At 42.2% G+C, this 18503-nt stretch overlaps 1 protein-coding gene across 9 annotated transcripts in view; it reads right to left on the reverse strand.

Moving 5' to 3' along the window:
• LOC139450608 (probable phosphorylase b kinase regulatory subunit alpha) overlaps positions 1–18503 on the reverse strand; it is a 73207-nt gene that overhangs the window by 34585 nt on the left and 20119 nt on the right. For 7 of the 9 annotated variants that reach the window (XM_071232384.1, XM_071232379.1, XM_071232382.1 and 4 more), the window contains exons 16-19: positions 13331–13475; positions 7956–8031; positions 4302–4390; positions 2029–2202 (exon numbers count right to left, since the gene is read on the reverse strand). In XM_071232384.1, the coding sequence (XP_071088485.1) occupies positions 2029–2202; positions 4302–4390; positions 7956–8031; positions 13331–13475 (484 nt within the window). Of the gene's footprint in view, positions 1–1760; positions 1794–2028; positions 2203–4301; positions 4391–7955; positions 8032–13330; positions 13476–15093; positions 15239–18503 lie in introns of all 9 variants that reach the window. The other 2 variants (XM_071232383.1, XM_071232376.1) reach the window with 2 other exon arrangements.

Genomic DNA, 18503 nt, shown 5'->3' on the forward strand with positions numbered 1-18503 from the left:
AAATTGTAATTCCCACTTTTCCTGCCCTTTAGTTTTTACTTCTGCAGAAACCAATGATTATAAAAATGCTTTGAACCCGACATGGAACCACACAGCACTGGTCCCCCACAGAAACTGTAGTAACTTTAATATACTAAGAGATTTGAGGTATTGTTTATGCTGCTGCTAACAGCAACAATGTGAACTTATACATCATAAAGTAAGCTATTACCGTATTCGACGTAATAAGCGCCCCGCTCTAATAAGCACCCATGGCAATATTTGCTAATATATTGGCTGGTGAACAATCCCAATTACCACCCCTTCTGATTGGTCAATGTGCAAAAAACTTATTTATTTGTGTATAATACTCACTCGTGTGTTATATTCACCCTTAATTATGGGCATTTAAATTCTGGAAAAATATATCTGTCATATGTAAATATTTCAGGCTGTCAGCATAAACCTAGAAATTTATCTTTCAACTCTTGTTTTTTTCACCGAAATAATATTCTAATAAGAGCCCCCTATTTCTAATTTTGAATGCGCCCTGGGCGCTTATTTCGTTGAATACGGTATTTCATGAATGCTGGAGCATTAATTTCTCAGTCAGCAGCTCATGTCTTTCGGCATGTTAGTTTTATTTATTTTGAAGAAGTTTTCAGGAATTTTTAATCTGAAGCTGTATTTCTTGAGACTAGCATCAGGCAATGCAAAGTTAGTGCAAACATTCCAGATGCATATTGATTATTTTTGCATAATTGCCATGAAGACATGTATGTGTATAGTCAAGAACATGCTTGTGTTATGGAGGAGTTGGATGAAGACAGCAGGACTCTAAAACCTACACATCACACATGTCTATCTACCTTGCAATGTAAGACACTCTTTGTTTGTGGTTTAATGCCGTGCTCAGCAATATTCCAGCCATATGACTGCGGCCTCTACATAACTGAATCTAGTGAGTGAGTGAGTGAGTTGGGTTTAACGCCGCTTTTAACAGTATTCCAGTTATATCGCGGCGTGTCAGCTTAATGTAGGAGGAAAGCCCGAAGTGATGCAGGTCTCAGACGTTTACCACTTCGGTGAAACCCACGAGAACGGGTATGGTGCTGACAAACCTAGAAACATAATCGGGGCGAACCGGGATTCGAACCCACAATCATAGGTTTCTGGCGTGCCCAAGGGACGCAACTCTGCACAGCGAATCACGGCGCCTTAGACGACTGGGCCACCCGTGCCCCCTAACTGAATCTAGACCAGAGAATCCAGTGATTGATATTGTGAATAACAATCCACACCATAGTTGTACAATGGCATGCCATCAACCATCGAGCATGACCACCTGATCCAGTTGGTCTCCTCCTACGACCAGCATAGCTTGCTGGGGATCAATTCAAAATAAGTATCCCCACCCGGAATCCCCGCCCAGAATCCCCACCCGGAATCCCCGCCCAGAATCCCCATCCAGAATCCCCGCCCAGAATCCCCACCCGGAATCCCCACCCGGAATCCCCACCCGGAATCCCCGCCCAGAATCCCCACCCAGAATCCCCACCCGGAATCCCAACCCGGAATCCCAACAGGGATGAAAGACACAAGACAGCACCTAACATCTAACACAATAAACGTTTCAATGTTTTAAGTCTAAAATGTCTCATCTGTCTTGCATTCTGTATTAATGTTACACCCTTAAAAGTATTTCATCACAAACTCAGCAGTAACAGGAGATAGCGCAAGCTGACATAAGCATTGAACTTGAAGACAATATTAATAATCACCACATCCTGGTGTCACCACTTGACCTTGACCTTCTAAGTTGATAAACCAAATTGAATAATGTGCATAGCTCCAAAATCTTTGGTCACTTTGACTGATATAAATTAATCTAAATCATCTTATCAAACAAGTTTTGTTTAACCTACTAGCACATTTCATTAAGTAGAATTTATGTTCTGACACAAATATATCACTAATAAATGAACAAAAAAAAATTAAATCTAAATTCATTCCAACTATATACCAAATGAAAAATGCAGGATATCTTACCTGGTACTTGATCTGGGTCAATCTGAATTGACCTTGACCTTCGTACAATACCATGAACTGACTGTGACCTCTGTATCTTGCGCACACGACCTTTGCGGGTGCGGGACAGAAGGTGAGGTCGTGGACAGGTAGGGCTCATGATGTTACCAATGAACTGCATCACTGTGGCCTCACCTAAAACAGACAGCAGATGTTCTGTGTGTGCTCCGTGTGTGCTCCGTTGATGTTCTGGTAGTGTTCCAGAGCTCCTGCAGGAATACATAGTCCTCACCGATACATTCTTAACTTTCATTGCCTCTATAGAAGGATTCTTTTTAATTGTCTATTTGTTTGTTGATTAATGCCACACTCATCAATATTCCAGATATATGATTAGCCTATAAATAATCAAATCTGGACTAGACAATCCAGTGATTGGTATTATAAGCAGCATTCCATGATATCAGGTGGCGGGAACGGGTTCTGGGATTTTGTATCAAGATTTAAAAGATATTTTTTCAGCTAAGTCTACAAAATCAGATGTTTTTTTCATTTAAAACTATGAGCATGAGTATCACAATGAAGGCAAATCTGGAATTCAAACTCAGAATCATCTCATTTGGGCTCAATAATCACTGCACCCACTTAGATGACTGGGTCTGCTGTGTGATCCTTTCAAACACATTATCGTTGGGGACTGTGTTGTATGTTTGTTTGCTTGTTTGTTTTAATGCTGCACTCAGCAATATTCCAGCTATATGACGGTGGTCTGTAAATAATTGAGTCTGGACCATACAATCAAGTGATTTACAATACATTATCAAATCAAATACATTATCGTTGGGGACTGTGTTGTATGTTTGTTTGCTTGTTTGTTTGTTGTTTAACGCTGCACTCAGCAATATTCCAGCTATATGACGGTGGTCTGTAAATAATTGAGTCTGGACCATACAATCAAGTGATTTACAATACATTATCAAATCAAATACATTATCGTTGGGGACTGTGTTGTATGTTTGTTTGCTTGTTTGTTTGTTGTTTAACGCTGCACTCAGCAATATTCCAGCTATATGACGGTGGTCTGTAAATAATTGAGTCTGGACCATACAATCAAGTGATTTACAATACATTATCAAATCAAATACATTATCGTTGGGGACTGTGTTGTATGTTTGTTTGCTTGTTTGTTTGTTGTTTAACGCTGCACTCAGCAATATTCCAGCTATATGACGGTGGTCTGTAAATAATTGAGTCTGGACCATACAATCAAGTGATTTACAATACATTATCAAATCAAATACATTATCGTTGGGGACTGTGTTGTATGTTTGTTTGCTTGTTTGTTTGTTGTTTAACGCTGCACTCAGCAATATTCCAGCTATATGACGGTGGTCTGTAAATAATTGAGTCTGGACCATACAATCAAGTGATTTACAATACATTATCAAATCAAATACATTATCGTTGGGGACTGTGTTGTATGTTTGTTTGCTTGTTTGTTTGTTGTTTAACGCTGCACTCAGCAATATTCCAGCTATATGACGGTGGTCTGTAAATAATTGAGTCTGGACCATACAATCAAGTGATTTACAATACATTATCAAATCAAATACATTATCGTTGGGGACTGTGTTGTATGTTTGTTTGCTTGTTTGTTTGTTGTTTAACGCTGCACTCAGCAATATTCCAGCTATATGACGGTGGTCTGTAAATAATTGAGTCTGGACCATACAATCAAGTGATTTACAATACATTATCAAATCAAATACATTATCGTTGGGGACTGTGTTGTATGTTTGTTTGCTTGTTTGTTTGTTGTTTAACGCTGCACTCAGCAATATTCCAGCTATATGACGGCGGTCTGTAAATAATTGAGTCTGGACCATACAATCAAGTGATTTACAATACATTATCAAATCAAATACATTATCGTTGGGGACTGTGTTGTATGTTTGTTTGCTTGTTTGTTTGTTGTTTAACGCTGCACTCAGCAATATTCCAGCTATATGAGGCGGTCTGTAAATAATTGAGTCTGGACCAGACAATCCAGTGATTTAGGAAAACCACCTTAATGCAACAATGTAACTGTTGTGGCAGGCAATTATTTTTTCACCATGCAGAAGCATACGGTAATTATTTTTTTTCATGAAGTCAAAAATCGATAAAATCCACCCCTTCCCCAAGAAAATATCCAATTGTCAGTCCCTTAAGTGCACAAGAAACTCTAACTCTCCAACAGGTACCCACTCCTTTGTGGTTGGTTGGTTCCAGTGTTCCAGAAGGAGGAGACTTACATTGGTTTGGGTCGTCCAGGTCCCTGACGAAACTGAGCTTGGTGACACACGATGTGGTGAGGAAGTCCGACAACTTGCCAAGATGCACTCTTAAAAAAAGTGACATGGCCAATTCCATTATTCAGTGTATCATATCTCCATTCTACATGAAGGGTATTTGCCTGACTTTCGTATTGCAATTTATTGCAGAACTGATTCATTTATTTTGATACATACATGTACCACAATCTATTGCATGCGTTCTTTCATCTGTAATTTGTAATGAAGTAAAATGAGAAGGGCCCCTGACATCGGACCTCCCCTGCACAGTTTTGACAACTTTGTAATTGTCTGCCCTTTTGTTGAATGTAACTATGGTCAGAATGCATTTGTAAGAGACACATTATATACAAGAATCTGGCAGGAATAGTTTTCCTTTTTTCAGCACTGGAATCAAGTTGCTAACTTCTGAATTTCAGTATGATATTTCAACTTGTCACTTATGTAAACTTTGCTGACAATAGGAGAATATGCAAGATTTTGAAAATGCAATATGGCTGTATTTTCCAATCGTATTGTGATACAAGTTCATCAGAATTTAAATTGTGGTATACGGCCATACTGGTAGTACTGCGAACCTCTACAACTCTATGTGACAAATACCCAGGTGGCATTTGATACCACAGCTTGGTTTCCAAACGTTGTGGCCATCTCCATCTTTTCTATCTGATGCAACCTTTGGCACAGGTTCACTGAGTTAGGTTAAACAACGCTTAGAAGTATTTCAGTTATATCATGGCGTGTCAGCATGATATGAAAGCTCTTTCATGAAAGCAACAAACAAACCAAGGAATATATCGGGTAAATCTGGGATTTGAACCAATGATCATAAAATTCTGTTATGCCTAAGGGACTCAATTCTCAACAGTGAATACTGGTCCTTCTGATGACAGGACCCACTACTCCCTATCTCTGCCTCGTCCTTCACCTTGTCCAGTAGATGTAGCCTGTCTGCAAACTGATCTACTGACTCACTACATCCCATCTATCTATCACCAACTCTCTACCTCGTCTCTCACGTTGTCTGCAACCTGATCTACTGATTCACTACACCCCGTCTGTCTATCACCAACTCCCTATCTCGTCCTTCACCTTATGCCATGGATTAGCCTGTCTACCCCTGTCTACCTATCACCAACTCCCTGTCTCATCCTTCACCTTATGCCATGGATTAGCCTGTCTACCCCTGTCTACCTATCACCAACTCCCTGTCTCATCCTTCACCTTATGCCATGGATTAGCCTGTCTACCCCTGTCTACCTATCACCAACTCCCTGTCTCATCCTTCACCTTGTGCCGTGGTCGTAGCCTGTCTACCCCTGTCTACCTATCACCAACTCCCTGTCTCATCCTTCACCTTGTGCCGTGGTCGTAGCCTGTCTACCCCTGTCTACCTATCACCAACTCCCTGTCTCGTCCTTCACCTTGTGACGTGGATGTAGCCTGTCTACCCCTGTCTACCTATCACCAACTCCCTGCCCCGTCCTTCAGCCTGTTGTAGCCTGTCTACAACCTACTGACACACTGCTCCCTATCTGTCTATCACTCCCTGCCCTATTCTTCACCTTGTGCCGTGGATGTAACCTGTCTACAACCTACTGACACACTACTCCCCGTCTGTCTATCACTCCCTGCCCCATTCTTCACCTTGTGCCGTGGATGTTACCTGTCTACAACCTACTGACACACTGCTCCCCGTCTATCTATCACTCCCTGCCCCGTCCTTCACCTTGTGCCGTGGATGTAACCTGTCTACAACCTACTGACACACTGCTCCCCGTCTATCTATCACTCCCTGCCCCGTCCTTCACCTTGTGCCGTGGATGTAACCTGTCTACAACCTACTGAGACACTACTCCCCATCTATCTATCACTCCCTGCCCCGTCCTTCACCTTGTGCCGTGGATGTAACCTGTCTACAACCTACTGAGACACTACTCCCCATCTATCTATCACTCCCTGCCCCATTCTTCACCTTGTGTCGTGGATGTAGCCTGTCTACAACCTACTGACACACTGCTCCCCGTCTGTCTATCACTCCCTGCCCCATTCTTCACCTTGTGCCGTGGATGTAACCTGTCTACAACCTACTGACACCCTACTCCCCGTCTGTCTATCACTCCCTGCCCCATTCTTCACCTTGTGCCGTGGATGTAACCTGTCTACAACCTACTGACACACTACTCCCCGTCTGTCTATCACTCCCTGCCCCGTCCTTCACCTTGTGCCGTGGATGTAACCTGTCTACAACCTACTGACACACTGCTCCCTATCTGTCTATCACTCCCTGCCCCATTCTTCACCTTGTGCCGTGGATGTAACCTGTCTACAACCTACTGACACCCTACTCCCCGTCTGTCTATCACTCCCTGCCCCATTCTTCACCCTGTGCCGTGGATGTAACCTGTCTACAACCTACTGACACACTACTCCCCGTCTGTCTATCACTCCCTGCCCCGTCCTTCACCTTGTGCCGTGGATGTAACCTGTCTACAACCTACTGACACACTACTCCCCGTCTGTCTATCACTCCCTGCCCCGTCCTTCACCTTGTGCCGTGGATGTAACCTGTCTACAACCTACTGACACACTGCTCCCTATCTGTCTATCACTCCCTGCCCCATTCTTCACCTTGTGCCGTGGATGTAACCTGTCTACAACCTACTGACACCCTACTCCCCGTCTGTCTATCACTCCCTGCCCCATTCTTCACCCTGTGCCGTGGATGTAACCTGTCTACAACCTACTGACACACTACTCCCCGTCTGTCTATCACTCCCTGCCCCGTCCTTCACCTTGTGCCGTGGATGTAACCTGTCTACAACCTACTGACACACTACTCCCCGTCTGTCTATCACTCCCTGCCCCATTCTTCACCCTGTGCTGTGGATGTAACCTGTCTACAACCTACTGACACACTGCTACCCGTCTGTCTATCACTCCCTGCCCCATTCTTCACCTTGTGTCGTGGATGTAACCTGTCTACAACCTACTGACACACTACTCCCCGTCTGTCTATCACTCCCTGCCCCATTCTTCACCCTGTGCTGTGGATGTAACCTGTCTACAACCTACTGACACACTACTCCCCGTCTGTCTATCACTCCCTGCCCCGTCCTTCACCTTGTGCCGTGGATTTAACCTGTCTACAACCTACTGACACCCTACTCCCCGTCTGTCTATCACTCCCTGCCCCATTCTTCACCTTGTGCCGTGGATGTAACCTGTCTACAACCTACTGACACACTACTCCCCGTCTGTCTATCACTCCCTGCCCCATTCTTCACCTTGTGCCGTGGATGTAACCTGTCTACAACCTACTGACACACTGCTCCCCGTCTGTCTATCACTCCCTGCCCCGTCCTTCACCTTGTGCCGTGGATGTAACCTGTCTACAACCTACTGACACACTGCTCCCCGTCTGTCTATCACTCCCTGCCCCGTCCTTCACCTTGTGCCGTGGATGTAACCTGTCTACAACCTACTGACACACTACTCCCCGTCTGTCTATCACTCCCTGCCCCGTCCTTCACCTTGTGCCGTGGATGTAACCTGTCTACAACCTACTGACACACTACTCCCCGTCTGTCTATCACTCCCTGCCCCATTCTTCACCTTGTGCCGTGGATGTAGCCCGTCTGCAGCTTCTTGATGGTGGCCGTCAGGGCAGACGTCGGGGCGTTGAAGGTGTCTGGACAACATTCATACAACCTGCTGTCAGTCATTGTGAGTTGGGACCAATATACAGTGCAGCCTGGCTGTCCAACTCACTACTCCACAATTAAAATGAAGAAAACCCTTAGGGATAAATCAAATATCATTCAATTTTTATGACCAAAGGCAAACACAAATGGAGGATTTTACTTGTATCATGTTCAGTGGGTAATACAGCTTTTAGTCACGTTTGATTGGCTGGTGTAGAAATTAAAGCTTCTCATTGGATGAATAGGTTTTTTTTAAAGTAATATTGATGTCACAAGGTGCTGTAGAACCTGTCGTCACAAATCTGCCTCAGGAATTTCATTCCAAGGGGGTAATTAGTTTATTTAACTCAAATAAATTTCATCGTCATATAATTGAGACAATAACCCTTTGACCCAATAACCCAATAATCACTTTTTGCACAGAGCACTGGCTACCAAGCATGAAAACTTCAATGTTTAAATATTAGAAGGATAATCCACAATTACTGAAACCTCGTAGGTTATTATACCTTTTTATACATGTATTAAATATGATCATCCCAAGGATTTCAGTGAAAATTGAATTAGCATGGCAACACTGTATATCGTCACAACAACTTGGCAATACCCGAAAACACAATTAGTCTTGACACAGTTATACATATTAATAAAAGATACGTAAATGTTGATCATCATTATCATAATTACCAATAATACAATAATTATCACTAAAGAACATGAAAATTAATATAACCAATTACAACCTAATTATATATCACAGACTTTGTCAGAAGATACAAGATATACTGAAATTATACAACTGATCATGTCTTCTACATTATCGTCTGAGTGAATTATCTCCCCTTACCATGTGAATCAGAGAGGGGGAAGATTACTTGCATGGTTAGCAGCCCAGCACCAGAGATTACAATACACACACAGATATATATGCAGTAGGGCTGCAACGATACAGGAAGGTCACGATACGATACGCATCTCGATATTCTGGTCACGATACGATACGTATCTCGATACGCAATGATAAATAAAACAAGACTTAAAGCATGTCAAGATTGAACCTTTCATGATTTTGGAACAGTCAAAATTATTTTATAATAACAAGACTACTGAAGTTGGAACTTTCTCTAACTTTCCTTAATAACAATTCAAAGTTCAAACACCTGAAAATAATTAATGTACTTTCACCGGCGATACAACTTCAAAGAATTTTATCAGGAATAATATATTCCAATATCGTGTTACCTTAGTTGCAGCTTTTACTATATGTATATATATATTTCAAATTATAAGAACCACAAGTGTAGCATTTTGGTACTGGTGATTGCTGTTGCAGGATATTTTTATGTATGGAACAATTTGATCAGTCACCCTAGGGACTTCCCGTGCTACATGTATTTCGATTGCGAAAACGTTATGTTGACATATATTCGCCAAATTGCCACACACATGACTTTTAAGGAGTCACAGTGTGGCATTTTTAATATATGTATCCATTCTCTAGCAACTAAAGTTCGTTTCAACACGTCAAAAGCGGTAATCTGACCGTGGTTGCAGTATCTCTTCACACACGATTTCACATAACTTAATGAAAACAATATTAAATGAAATTTTGAATAAAATTAATAAAATATATTACAAACACAAGTCCAGATATATAATGAACACGTTTTAATAACAAGATAGTATAGTAATGGTATTTAATTGCGTACTTCAGTTCGGATTTGCTGACAGGTATTTCCGGTGTTATGTGCTTGCAGGGATCAGCTGATAATGTTTTTTGAGATGGGGAAAAACATGTCAGTGTAAAACCTGAGCTTATCAAAAATGTAAGTACGTTTTGGGGAGCCATGCGTTACCCCGCGCTATAACCAAGTTAGCGGTTTATTGAAAGGCACAATAGCGAGGAAATGCTTTACTTGAGATTTGCGTTCCGTATCGTGGCGTATCGATAAATGGGGCCACGTGTATCGTATATCGTATCGTGGGTCAAGTATCGCGATGCATCGGAACATCGGTGTATCGTTTCACCCTTAATATGCAGTACGACAAAAATGTTTGAATTGATAGAAATCATCCTCTCGATCTCCAGGACTCGCATTTCGCTCAACCTACACTAACCCCTGGACCCAATCCCATGGCTATTGGGGGGCACGGGTGGCCCAGTCGTCTAAGTGCGCGATTCGCTGTGCAGAGTGGCGTCCCTTGGGCATGCCAGAAACCTATGATTGTGGGTTCGAATCCTGGTTCGCTCTGATTATGTTTCTAGGTTTGTCAGCACCATACCCATGCTTGTGGGTTTCACCGAAGTGGTAAACGTCTGAGACCTGCATTATTGGGCTTTCCACCCACATTAAGCTGACACGCCGTGATATAACTGGAATAATGTTAAAAGCGGCGTTAAACCCAACTCACACACACACACCCACCTATGGCTATCGTGATCTCAAATTACCTGTCCTTGATTTTAAATAGCTAATTTGATTTGCTATGCTACTGACTGCAACGGACCAATCAGAATGCGGGTTACAAACCAGCCTCTATTTGGTTGGCGATATGAACAACATGGTGGCCAGTCTTATTGATTATGATAGAGTTTGTGAGAAATTCAACAATGAAACTGACAAGCAAAAAAAGCCATAAAAATTCTTTGGGATGGAATCGGATGTTTGATCGCGAGAACCATGGGAACCGATCCAGGGGTTAGCGTAGGTTTACTGAAGTGTGATCCCTGACAATCAATTTTTAAGAAACTAAAAATCATAAGTGGACATTAACACTAGGTGAACTAAAAAGCACTGGCACTAAACACTGAAACACTAAGCACTGAAACATTTCAACATTTATATCACGTACACATTTACTACTGAAAGAAATGCAAAAGTAGTACAATTAAAACTGTGATAGTCATTCCGTCATTAGGAGTCAGGAAACTGTATGGATGACAACCTCACTGTTATTTCTATAGAGAACTTCTATTCAAGAATTATTTCTTACATGAAGAATTATTTCTTATATGTACAGCCTTTTAATAATTTAAGGATGTAAATAAATATTACAAGCTTTGAAAACATTTAACTGTATTTAAATAATGATGACTCCCCGAATACCATCTGACCTCGGCAATGTCAGACAAGTCCATTTTATGTACAGCAGGGATAAGTTTGGTATTCTCACAATTTTCACATCTATTATTTGCACCTTTTCTCCCATTACTGATGGCCATTTCTCTCCCACTTTTGGATGCAATCGTTTGGCCATTGTGTTCATTTGTGGTGCCCATTTGTGGTGCCCAGCTACATCTATGGGGAACAACTCACTAGACACCTCCCTCTCAAAAATAACATTGTCCAACATACAACGTCATCAAGTTGCGAGAGCATGTTGAATCTCCAGAAATGATGTCATGATAGAACAATGTTTTATCGTGAAATAAACCTGGCTTTGTCCTCATTGTTCTTTGTGATTTATCACGAAGCTATCTTATATTGGCTTTTAGAATATGGTAGACCTGAAAAAATCCTCCTCTATGTCTCCTGCGTTCATATTTCGGTAAACCTACACTAGCCCCTGGATTCATTCCCGTGGTTCGCGTGATCCTAACTTATCCCCCCTTGAATTTCATGAACGTGAATAATAAAACATCTAGATATGGTGAAGGGAAACAGGTAAGGGGGTCAACATCCCTCCAGTCCAAAGGATTTTATAGGGCTTTTTCTATCGTAATTAATGGGACTGACCGCCATGTTGACATCGCCAAACTAAAGTGGGGTCTGGTTTGCAACTCGTATTATGTTTGATTTGTTAGTTTGTTTGTTGTTTAACCCCACACTCAGCAATATTCCAGCTATGTGACATCAGTCTGTAAATAATCAAGTCTGGACCAGACGATCCAGAGATTAATATCATGTCGAGAATCAATTTACGCAATTTGGGATACACTGACATGCATCAACCAAGTCAGCGAGCCTGACCACCCGATCCTGTTAGTCGCCTCTTAAGACAAGCATAGACGCCTCTTACGGCAAGAATGGGTTGCTGAAGACCTATTTTACCCCGGATCTTCACGGGTCAATTTGCATTCTGATTGGTACGTTAGACTGAGTAGCATAGCCAATCAAATTGCCGAACAGAAATCAATGGCGGGTAATTTGAGATTGCAAGAACCACGGGAATGGATCCAGGGGTTGGTGTAGGTTTACTGTAATGCGAGCCCTGGAGATATAGAGGATGTGAAATAATAAAGAAGTTGTTATCCATAGCTTCATGTCTCCCGTTATGACAGTTGTTACTCTGTAAGACTGGACTCAAGATACAGAATGTATTAAACATTTAATCTAAACAATTGCTACACCAGAGAGAGACAGTTAGTGTTTAGAAGGTGTCTTGTGTGTGGTGTGGGGTAGGGGGTATAAGGGGTTGTGGTGAGGTGTGGTGTGGTGTGGTGTGGTGTGGTGTGGTGTGGTGTGGTGTGGTGTGGTGTGGTGTGGTGTGGTGTGGTGTGGTGTGGTGTGGTGTGGTGGTGTGGTGTGGTGTGGTGTGGTGAGGTGAGGTGAGGTGAGGTGAGGTGTGGTGTGGTGTGGTGTGGTGTGGTGTGGTGTGGTGTGGTTGGTGTGGTGTGGTGTGGTGTGGTGTGGTGTGGTGAGGTGTGGTGTGGTGTGGTGTGGTGAGGTGTGGTGTGGTGAGGTGTGGTGTGGTGTGGTGAGGTGTGGTGTGGTGTGGTGTGGTGTGGTGAGGTGTGGTGAGGTGTGGTGTGGTGTGGTGTGGTGAGGTGTGGTGTGGCGTGGCGTGGCGTGGCGTGGCGTGGCGTGGCGTGGTGTGGTGAGGTGTGGTGAGGTGTGGTGTGGTGTGGTGAGGTGTGGTTGGTGTGGTGAGGTGTGGTGAGATGTGGGGCAAGACAAGGGATGGGTCGGTATGAGGTGGTGTGATGTGTGTTGTGGATTATGTCTGTGTGTGTACATGTGTGTGTGCATACATGTGTGATGTGTGTGTGTGTGCGTACATGTGTGATGTGTGTGAGTACATGTGTGATGTGTGTGTGTTTGCACAAGAGTGCATGTCTGTGTCAGTGTGTGTGTCAGTGTGTGTGTCAGTGTGTGTGTCAGTGTGTGTGTGTGTGTGTGTGTGTGTGTGTGTGTGTGTGTGTGTGTGTGTCCCCTCCACGAGAAAGAAACCAGGAAGAAGGTGAGAATGAGTAAGGTGCATGTGTGTTAGCATGGTTACAATGGGTATGAACACACACTACCCCAGCCAGGTGTGTGTGTGTGTGTGAGATAATCCAAGACGTACCAAGAAGTGTGTGAGAGATAGAGATTGTGATGGTGGGTCTGCCCAGGGAGTTCCAGCTGCTCTTGAGGTAGGCTATCTCAGTACGGAGGAAATCCAACATGAAGCTAGTGTCCTGAGCCACGTAGAAGCGCTGCTCGTCCATAAACTGAAGGAAGCAGACATTGCAACATGGAGGACAAGCTCTACGTCAAAGCTGCACCACGCTTACACAAGTACACACCACATCGGCAGAACACATTCCTTATAATACAGGGCAATATAATGGTCTAAGATGTCCAGTGTTCTTACCTAAGCATGAATGTCAAGGGGTCCTTTTCATAACCCTGCCGTTAATAGTTCAACATGTCTGAGACTTCATCACTTGTCTGAAGACCCTGACTAGTAAAATTTCTTATGGTCAAGTGAGATAAGCTTGCACTAGTCCATATACTAAGACAATCATCCAGTGAAAGTAATGCCCAAATACATGTTCGGACGAGTAGACTCAAAAGTTTATGGCACAGACAAGTTTATAATTTAAAAATTAAACCTTAAAAATTTAATTTAAAAAATCCTGGATTCAAACACTTAATCGAGTCAACCTCAAGGATCCCTGGATCTCCTTTGATTTCAAACATTGCATCTCTACACAGATTATGATCCCAAACTCAAAAATTGCGAGAAAAATAATGAAAATAACGTAGAACATAAGGAATTGTGTGTTTTAGGTCATGTTGAAAATATGTAATCAGTGACTGCAATTACCCTTTAGCAGTAACTAGCTCAAGTCGAGATAACATATGAGAACACCCCTCCCTAAAAATGCTGAAATTCAACAGCCCTGATAAAACCTTTCACATCAGACAAACTGACTTGCGCCAGCAGGAGGGTGCTAAATTTATCCTGAATTAGGGAACGAAGCAGTCTAGTTAGACATTCAGGTGGGGGACGCTGGAAACTAGAGCAAAGACAGCCTCTCTCAACTTGACTCCTATTGTGCTATTCTTCCCTGTCTGCCCAACAGATGTATGCCTGTATAAACGTGGTGTACCTGCTTATAGCAAGAGAGCATGCAGACAACGGGCTTCAAGTGGCTGGAAACAATGGTGTAATACACTCGTTAGCATGGACTAGGGGTGTCACAATATACGTACCTCACATATCACATATTCGCCATGATATGTATCACAATACTAAATTTGCAAATTTACATATATCATAATATCAGGTGTAAATTCGCAACGCACTGGTACATCTGTGAATCGTGACACCCCTAGCCAGTACGGGATCCATGCAAGATGACGATAACTGCGAGCAGAGTTTGTCAAGCATTCCTCGTAGCAAACATGGAGCGTGTCTCCAAGGGCTGTGTTACGCAGACAGCTCAAATATTCAATACACCTTCACTGTGACCTTCATTGCAAGGGCATAACAAGTAAAGATCAATTTTGAAAAAGAAAAAGGAAGTAAAAATGTCTTCAAAATTCGTTATTTACAAAAAATATAAATCTCACCATGATATCAGATTATATTTGACAGAAGATGCTCAATAAGAATTCATAATTAAAAGCAAGTAAATAATTAAAAACGAAAAACAGCAGTACTTGACAAATCTTTTAGGGACAATCAAGGTGAATTCTTTTCTATTGGATGACTCTCTAGAGGCCACCATCACAAGCAATATGAAAGAACTATACCGAGAGAAGCTATTAAAAGTGCACATGACTAAAGTTAGTTGGACAAGATGCAAACAAGTAGGATAACTCCATGTTAAATGGGCACACCTAACATGGCAGATGACAACATGAAGATTATCGTTGGTCGTCCTAACATCTGCCAGTTGCGCGATAGAAAATCCACGTCGGTTTTGTAGTGATCGAGTAAGAAGTCAATGTCTAGTGGCAGATAGAAGGACAGTTGGTCTAAAAACTGAAGAATACCAAAAATCACTTTCATTATTACAAAAAGACATTAAAATTTGATGTCGACATATGAAGTGACATTGTAATAACAAAAAGGAGTGAATTTTTTAAAGAAAAATTTATCATCATCTTGAGCACCAACCCTATAAAACTTATCGTGCAGTACCCTATTTTCGAACGACACCTATTTCCGAACAGCCATATTTTATACTTATTTGTCGCTATAACGAGAGGTGTGACGTCATCAAAACTGACGCCTAGAGGGTGCACGCGTTCGACCTGTCAACATTTTGTTCATGTGAAGTACTGTACACCTGTCAGAACATTCCATCGTGATTCAGAATTTTGGTGCCCGTGTCATGATTAAAGGAAAAGTAAAATCGTGTGAACACTATAATTTTGCAAATATCGATATTTTGTGATTAGGTTTCAAACTTTCAATTTCTTTTTGAGTTTTAAGGCCGACCTGCAAGAATTATGTTGAGAAAAGTGTGCCAAAACATGTCTGTTCATTCATGCAATCAGGGGTTCGAAAATAAGTGATGTCACTCAAGTGCAGCGGAAGATAACAGAGGAGGTAATGGAGGTCACGCCTTTTATCGAGGATATGTTTTGCAGCCTTTTTTATTGCTGAAGACATCACCTACTGGTATGAAGCCAGAATTTGATTCACTCATCCCTTGAATTATCAGGATGCCGTCTTAACTGTTCGAAAATAGGGTACGTCAGGATAACAATATGAACATGATGATAAGAGTTGGCACAGGCAGGTCAGTGGTTGACCTTTGTTCAAGGCCATCCACCTACAATAATGCCCAATCAGCAGTTTACAGCAATGGCCTTCAACAGTAACCACAATCTGACGGCACCTGTAACTAATCGGAATTACGGGTACGAGTGGACATTGTAGGTCTGGAACTGAGTAGAACTGTACCTGTAGTTACAGACAGCCTAAATGTATGTCATACTACCCAAATACATGGTCAATAAAACATACTATTAACAATAATATGATGTCACTGATAGACAGGTCACATTGTAACCAACTACAGTAAACTACATTTATAACGAACACGCTTATAATGAACTGGTTTGTTTTGTTCGGCCATTTGCTCAATGAACTGATTAAGAGCATCTATTTATGTATATGCTGTATATATGCTTATAACAAACTAAGGTTATAACGATCTAAAATAAGTGGTGCCTTTGGAGTTCGTTATAATCGTAGTTTACTGTATTTTAGTCAGCTGGGTATTGGGATCTACCAGTATTTTATCATTAATCCACATGGGTACATTTGAAAGGACAGTAGGGTATTTTCATCTTTGATATAATATTTATAAGCTTATTACAAAGTTGGTCTAGTGGGTGGCGCTGTACAAACAATCTTAGCACTACAACAGTCATAAGTCCATGATAAGGTATGGGAGATACAATCACCGTAGCGCTAAGACAGCTTTGTACAACGGCACCCTGATAAGTTGCCCTTAACATTTACTTTTTCAGCTATATCATGTCGGTCTAATGTTGGAGGTGGCTGTCTCCGTGGTCTAGTGGATAGTGGATGGAAGGTTGGTGGTTCGATCCCCTTGCCACGTCATATGAAAAGATGGTACTTGTTGTTACCCTGCATGGCGCTCGGCCATAACAGGCTAATACAAGGATTGGCTCAGAGTGGGGTATTCATGTTATCTGTGGCATGGTATCTCAGTGAACCAGCAGTACAAAACTGGCATTAGTCTGGTCTGTACAAACATCTGCATATAATTAGTTAATGTGATGCAGTAAGTCCTTGAACAGCACAGATTACATGTAACAGCAGCGTTAGCATGGTTAGAAATTAGGAAGGTGTTTGCCTTACATGCACAAACCGAAACAGACCAACCCTTCCTTTTCCAAAAAGCCCCCAAAGTTTCCATTATTGACATGTATCATGAACTACTTCAGCCAATCAGCAGACGGCAGACCTGACCAATATTTATCTACATTCATCTTTGAACCCTACTGTTGTCTAAATCACTACAACTTAATAACAGATGCTTCTAGCTATGTTAATAATGACTTCCTGGTGAAACAAGCAAGAGGTAGAGAACTATATGTTTGAAGTCATGCTACACTAACCACATGTTTCCCCAAACTGGGAGTGCCAGTATGCACTTCTGGTTTAATGACATCACTTCCAGTTCAGGAAAACAAAGGCCCAATACAACTTTGAACAAAGTCCCGTGCTGAGTATCTATATTACTAATGAGAAATGCATGCCCAATGCAGAATACCGATAATGTTCCAGATTAATGACCTTGACCCTCAATTTCACATGCAAAATCTTTCCAAGTTGTAGGATTAGCTGATGTCACAAACTCTCAAGGGGCTGCACTAATTAATGCACACCCACTAGACAGTGTCTAAAAACAATTTTAAAGAGCTAGTGGTGGGAAGATGGCCATGGCCTACTAGCTTGTTCAGTTTCACAGAAAACGTTATTGTACCCTGAGCGACAAACATAAAATGGATAAGTGTTTCCATTTATTCAGTAAAAATAATAGCCATTAACTACACACTGTACTTAGTGCGAATTTGTCACTGCCAAAATCTGAAAACATCACTGTAGGATCAAGGCTATACTGACCAGTTCATGACATCTACTGATGACTTCACGACATTAGGGCTACTGACCAGTTCATGACACCAGGGCTACTGACCAGTTCATGACATCAGGGCTACTGACCAGTTGATGACACCAGGGCTACTGACCAGTTAATGACATCAGGGCTACTGACCAGTTGATGACACCAGGGCTACTGACCAGTTGATGACATCAGGGCTACTGACCAGTTGATGACACCAGGGCTACTGACCAGTTAATGACATCAGGGCTACTGACCAGTTCATGACACCAGGGCTACTGAGCAGTTGATGACACCAGGGCTACTGACCAGTTGATGACATCAGGGCTACTGACCAGTTGATGACACCAGGGCTACTGACCAGTTAATGACATAAGGGCTACTGACCAGTTGATGACACCAGGGCTACTGACCAGGTCATGACACCAGGGCTACTGACCAGTTCATGACACCAGGGCTACTGACCAATTGATGACACCAGGGCTACTGACCAGTTCATGACACCAGGGCTACTGACCAGTTCATGACATCAAATCTACTGACCAGTTGATGACACCAGGGCTACTGACCAGTTCATGACATCAGGGCTACTGACCAGTTCATGACACCAGGGCTACTGACCAGTTCATGATATCAAATCTATTG

Source organism: Haliotis cracherodii, unplaced genomic scaffold (assembly GCF_022045235.1).
Source record: "Haliotis cracherodii isolate W230 unplaced genomic scaffold, xgHalCrac1.p SCAF_8, whole genome shotgun sequence".
Classification (NCBI taxonomy): Eukaryota; Metazoa; Mollusca; class Gastropoda; order Lepetellida; family Haliotidae; genus Haliotis; species Haliotis cracherodii.